Below are 4,787 nucleotides of genomic sequence, written 5' to 3'. Positions count from 1 at the left end.
GTTTGAGCATAAGCATTCCTAGACTACAGTCCTCACCTCCCCTGTGGCCGCCTCTCCTAGGCGCTGTGGAGACTGTGCTAGGTTGTCTGCCCGGTTCTAAAATGGCGGCACTGACGCCTAACATATAACACCAGAGCGCATGTCCGGAAGTGACCCTCTCCAAAACGTACCGCGCCCTATCCGTAAGGAGAGTTTCCGCCATTTTTTAAAATCGGGAGTGTTCCGGTCTAAGTCTATTTGGTACCGTGATGGCAGCATTTGCAGTGGAACCTCCGGCTCCCACACTGGGTGAGTGTGAAACTGCGTTTCCTCTCTGGCCCTATAATATACGTCACGAGCCTTGGAAATGGGCTTCGCAATGCCGAAGAGAAGTAGCCTTCAGGCTCTTTTCGGCTAGCCTTAGGAGAGATGTCCCGGGGTCCCCTAAGTTTCCAGTCGGCACACTGTTTGAGGCAGTGCTATCCAGCCCCTGTCAGGGAGGCTCTGGGAGGGTGCAGGTCCTGGGAGGGTGAAGGAGGGCAGTCAGGGGGGTAACGGTGGGTTCAGGGGCCCTCACGCCGGCAGCGTCACCACTCTGGTTTCTAATGAATTAATCTTGCTCGGCTTCTTAGCCGCGGGTCTTGGTTTCCGGGTCCCCGGAAGCGGCGGTGAAAGGTGATTACATACACGTGGGTGGGCGGTGCCCCGGAATGCTGAGCTGCAGCAGGTTGCTCCTGCTTCTCCCAGGCTTCTAGTTCCTGTTTTGAATTCCCAGCTCACTTGTTTAATTGGAGGATTCTTCTAAGCTTGCAAAAAGAATTGATAATTACTAGAACCTTGAATCGTGCGACATTTAGCCAATCAGGTGATGGTAATCCTGGAAATATTGGTCTTAAGAGCAATAATTGCCATAGTTTTTCCAGCTTTTATTTTGACTTTTCAGCATTGTAGGTAGCCTTTTCCTGGAATCACTCAGGTTGTATTTTTTCTGATGTATTCACATTATGTGTTGGGAGCTTTGTTAAAATATGTCGTCGTTGAGAAACACTTGCCAAGCTAACAGAGGGTCGAATCTGTGTCTGTGTGTTGTGACTTGTGAATCCTGTTAAAAACTTAAAGTGGAAAACAGATCACCTGTATCACAGAGACATAGAAACTGACCTATAGCTTTTTGTGTTTGATAAAAAAAGCAAACAAAAAAGCTACCTTGGATGAATGAAAATTTTAGATTTGAACTGCATGTAATGCTTGACATGTTAAGTGCAAAATGTTTCTTTTGAGAGTTATTTTGTATTCCACCAAAAGCAAAATGTGTAATCTCAGTAATGCAGACACTCTGCTACATGTAAATTTACAGCACAGATGTTAAGTATTTATTGTACTTATTTTTTTTATTGTATTTCTTTAAAAGAGCAGAAACTTCATTTCCAGTTACCTTTTCTCTTTGAACAAAAATAACTTAGATTTCAGGTTTTTTATTTAAGTCAGAGTTCACAGTTCATCATGGTTCTTAAATTATTGATAAACATTTTGTTTTATAACAAATTGATTGTCTGCATTTTGTGATCAGTTGCTTATTTATATTTCTATTCCCTTCACCCAGTTTATCAATTTTTACAACCCTCTTCCTGCCTTCCTGTATCAGGTATCTATCCAAGAATGATTCTGAGTGTAAACCTTTACTTAGCTTTTTATAATAGGAGTCTTAAAATAGTATTTTAATAACGGACTTATTTAATTTGGCACAATGTCCTCTAGATGCTTCCGTGTCAGTTCCTACATGTTAATTCATTATTTTTTTTAGTGTTGCATAGTATTATTCCATTTTGTAGATGTACTATAGTTTTTTTAACTCATTTATCTATTGATGGACACTTGGGTTGTTGCTCTGTCTTTGTTATGCAGTAAAAACTATTACACATTTGCTGGTTTTACTGGTTTATTATCTGTGTAGAAATATGGGATGTTTATTATCTGTGTAGAAATATGGGATGTTGTACGTTACTATCGATTTAGAACTGATTGAGCTGACCCGCTGGCGGGTTTTCAGACACCGTAAATTGTCTATCTTTCTCCTGCAAAGCAGGTGGTAGACTTTAACTACCTGTTTTTGAGTTGGTAGCACAACTACTTATGTGATATGTTTGTTTTTGTTGCTCATAGACTGTGTATTCTAATAAGAACCATAGCGACGCTTTGAAGAGCATATCAGAACCTAGTCATATCCTGTGCCATCTTCATCATCCCTGACACTCTTGGTGAGCCCATTGTTGCAGTCATTGTGTCAATCCATCTTGTTGAAAGACTTCTTTGGCTGAGCCTCTACCTTTCCAAGTATGATGTCCATTCCCAAGAAATAGCAACATATTCAAAGTGTATCAGACAAAGCTGTGCATCCTTGCCTATGAGGAGCCCTCTGATTGCACTTTCTCTAAGACATATGTTTTTTCTTTTGGCAGTTCATGAGATACTCAAAGACATAAGTTCTTCTGTCATCCTTATTCATTCTCCATATCTCAGGTATAGTAGGTGATTGGAAGGACCACAGCTTGAATCAGATGCACCGTAATATTTAAACAGCCATCATTGCTCTTCTGGACTTAAAAGACCTCCAAATTATACAGTGCTATCCAATCTTTTTACCTATCATGATGTTTACTACTGGCCCCAAAGGTGAGGATTTTTGTTTTCATGATGTTGAGATGTAATCCATACTGAAGGCTGTAGTCCTCGATCTTCTAATTAATGCCTCAGATTCACCTTCTATTCCTCAAGCAAGTTTTATCATCTGCATAATGCAGGTTGTTAATGAATCTTCTTTCAAGTCTGATTACACATTTTTCTTCATAGAGTCCAGCTTCTTGAATGATTTGCTCAGCATACAGATTGAAAAGGTGTGGAGAAAGCATACTGCCCTGATGATGTTCACCTCTCTTGATTTTAAGCCATTCAGTGTTCCCTTGCTCTGGACAACAGCTTGGTCTAGGCATGGATTTCGTGTAGCATAATAAATGCTCTGGGATTCCCATTCTTCTCAATATTAGCCATGGTTTGTTGTGATCTATAAAGTCAATTGCCTTTGCATAGTTAATAAAGCGCAAATGTTCTTCTACTATTCTTTGCTTTTAGGCAAGATTGATCTGATACCAACATTGATATCCCTGGTCTCTTCTAAACTCAACTGGGACTTCTGGTAGTTAGTTCTCTGTCACTGTACTGCCCTAGTGTTTTTTGGATGAACTTGAATAATATTTTGCTTGCATGTGATATGAATGAGATTGTCTGATAATTTTTGCAGAGTTGACTTTAATTTTTAAAATTTTTTAAATCTAAATATTTTAGATAATCCTGGATAGGAATAAATATTTCCCAGAATATAAAGAGATACTAAAACAAGTGTTTGCTTACCTTATGTTTTATCAGCTTAACAAACTGCTGAGTAATACACATTGCTTATCATTTAATAACAGGGTATGAAAGAGTTGAAGACATGGAAGATACATAGAAACTGAGTGAGCTCTTCTAGGACATTTCATCCTTGAGTGGTGATTGGTGGCAAAGCCAGGATTAAGGCCCTTCTTTGTCCTCTTGACTGTGGTGCTTTCTACAGTTTGATAATACATATCTAGATACGTCATATCATAATTTTATTTATTTTTTTTTTTAGTAAAAATATATTTGTGTGCATGTATATATAGTTCATTTGTCATCCTTACATCTCTGTTTGAGGGATGGGGTGATATCCAAATAGTACATTTATTATTGTGGTTTTCTAAAAGGAGCTCTGGTGGCCTCGTGGCAGGAAACTACTCTGTAATCCAAAAGGCACATGGATCGAGGCTACCAGAAGGATGGGTATTTAACTGCCTCTGAAAACCCCCTTGCCTCTCCTTTTGAGGGATGAAGTGGTAGCTAAAAAGTTTATTTATTTATTAATATTCAACAATGAATATTTTTTTAAAAAAGTGAACTGGGGTAGGGGGTAGGGGTAGGGGATAAAATGTGTAACAATGAAGAATGAAAATCTTAATTTCTCTTTAAATGTTTGTTTAAATCACAATTAAAATAAAATTTTATTTTTAAAAAGGTTCATTATTATGGTTTTCTAAATACCTGTTATAAATTTTCTTTAAAAACCAAAGTACCATTTGAATACTGCATTTTATTTTATAGCTTCATTTTATAATGTGTTTTTTAGAACTATAAATGTAACTATTGCTAGGTTCCATGAAGTTACTTGCTGTGAGGGTCACTTATGACCCTGAGAACATAGTATCCAAACTGCCCTATTCTGCGCCTTCCTAATTATCTCTGATAGACTTGAACCTATTGTTTATTTAGCACATTCGAAAGTTGGAGGGTCAGCTAAGGCTTTGACTTCATGGCAGTGAGTTTGACTATTCAAAAAATAGACTTTCAAATATGTTTCTGAGTTGGAATACTAGACATCACTAGGGTGGCTTTAGTTCTTCATTCGTGTATGTCTGATATTTTTATCACAATAATTCACTGGTCTTATATCACTTAGACTTTGTACAAGTAGTTCACCTCATCCTTGTTTTTGATCTGATCCCAGTAAAAGCTGACTCAAAAATGGATAGTTCTTTTACTAAGTAGTTATTTGGGTTTCTTTTTATTTATTTATTTATTTATTTTAAGATGTTAAACCTTTTTTTATGGATTTTTAAAAATTTTTCTTTTTTATTATTTTAATGGAAGTTTACAGGGACTCTGTATTTCTTATTAATTTTAATGAAAGTTTACAGAGACTTTGCACTTTTCTCCCTGCATATCCCTCCCCCCCCCCC

General features: G+C 37.6%; 1 protein-coding gene across 1 annotated transcript in view; it reads left to right on the top strand.

Annotated features, from left to right (window-relative positions):
* The first annotated feature begins 248 nt into the window (after window positions 1-248).
* NUP35 (nucleoporin 35kDa) overlaps window positions 249-4,787 on the top strand; it is a 57,691-nt gene continuing 53,152 nt past the window's right edge. The window contains exon 1 of the mRNA XM_006878776.1: window positions 249-288. Coding sequence (XP_006878838.1) covers window positions 249-288 — 40 coding nt within the window. The remainder of the gene's footprint in view (window positions 289-4,787) is intronic.

Source organism: Elephantulus edwardii, unplaced genomic scaffold, assembly GCF_000299155.1.
Source record: "Elephantulus edwardii isolate Elephantulus edwardi_28Jun2011 unplaced genomic scaffold, EleEdw1.0 scaffold00001, whole genome shotgun sequence".
Taxonomy (NCBI): domain Eukaryota; kingdom Metazoa; phylum Chordata; class Mammalia; order Macroscelidea; family Macroscelididae; genus Elephantulus; species Elephantulus edwardii.
The sequence above is the reverse complement of the archived record's forward strand: the minus strand, read 5'-3'. Positions and strand labels throughout refer to the sequence as shown.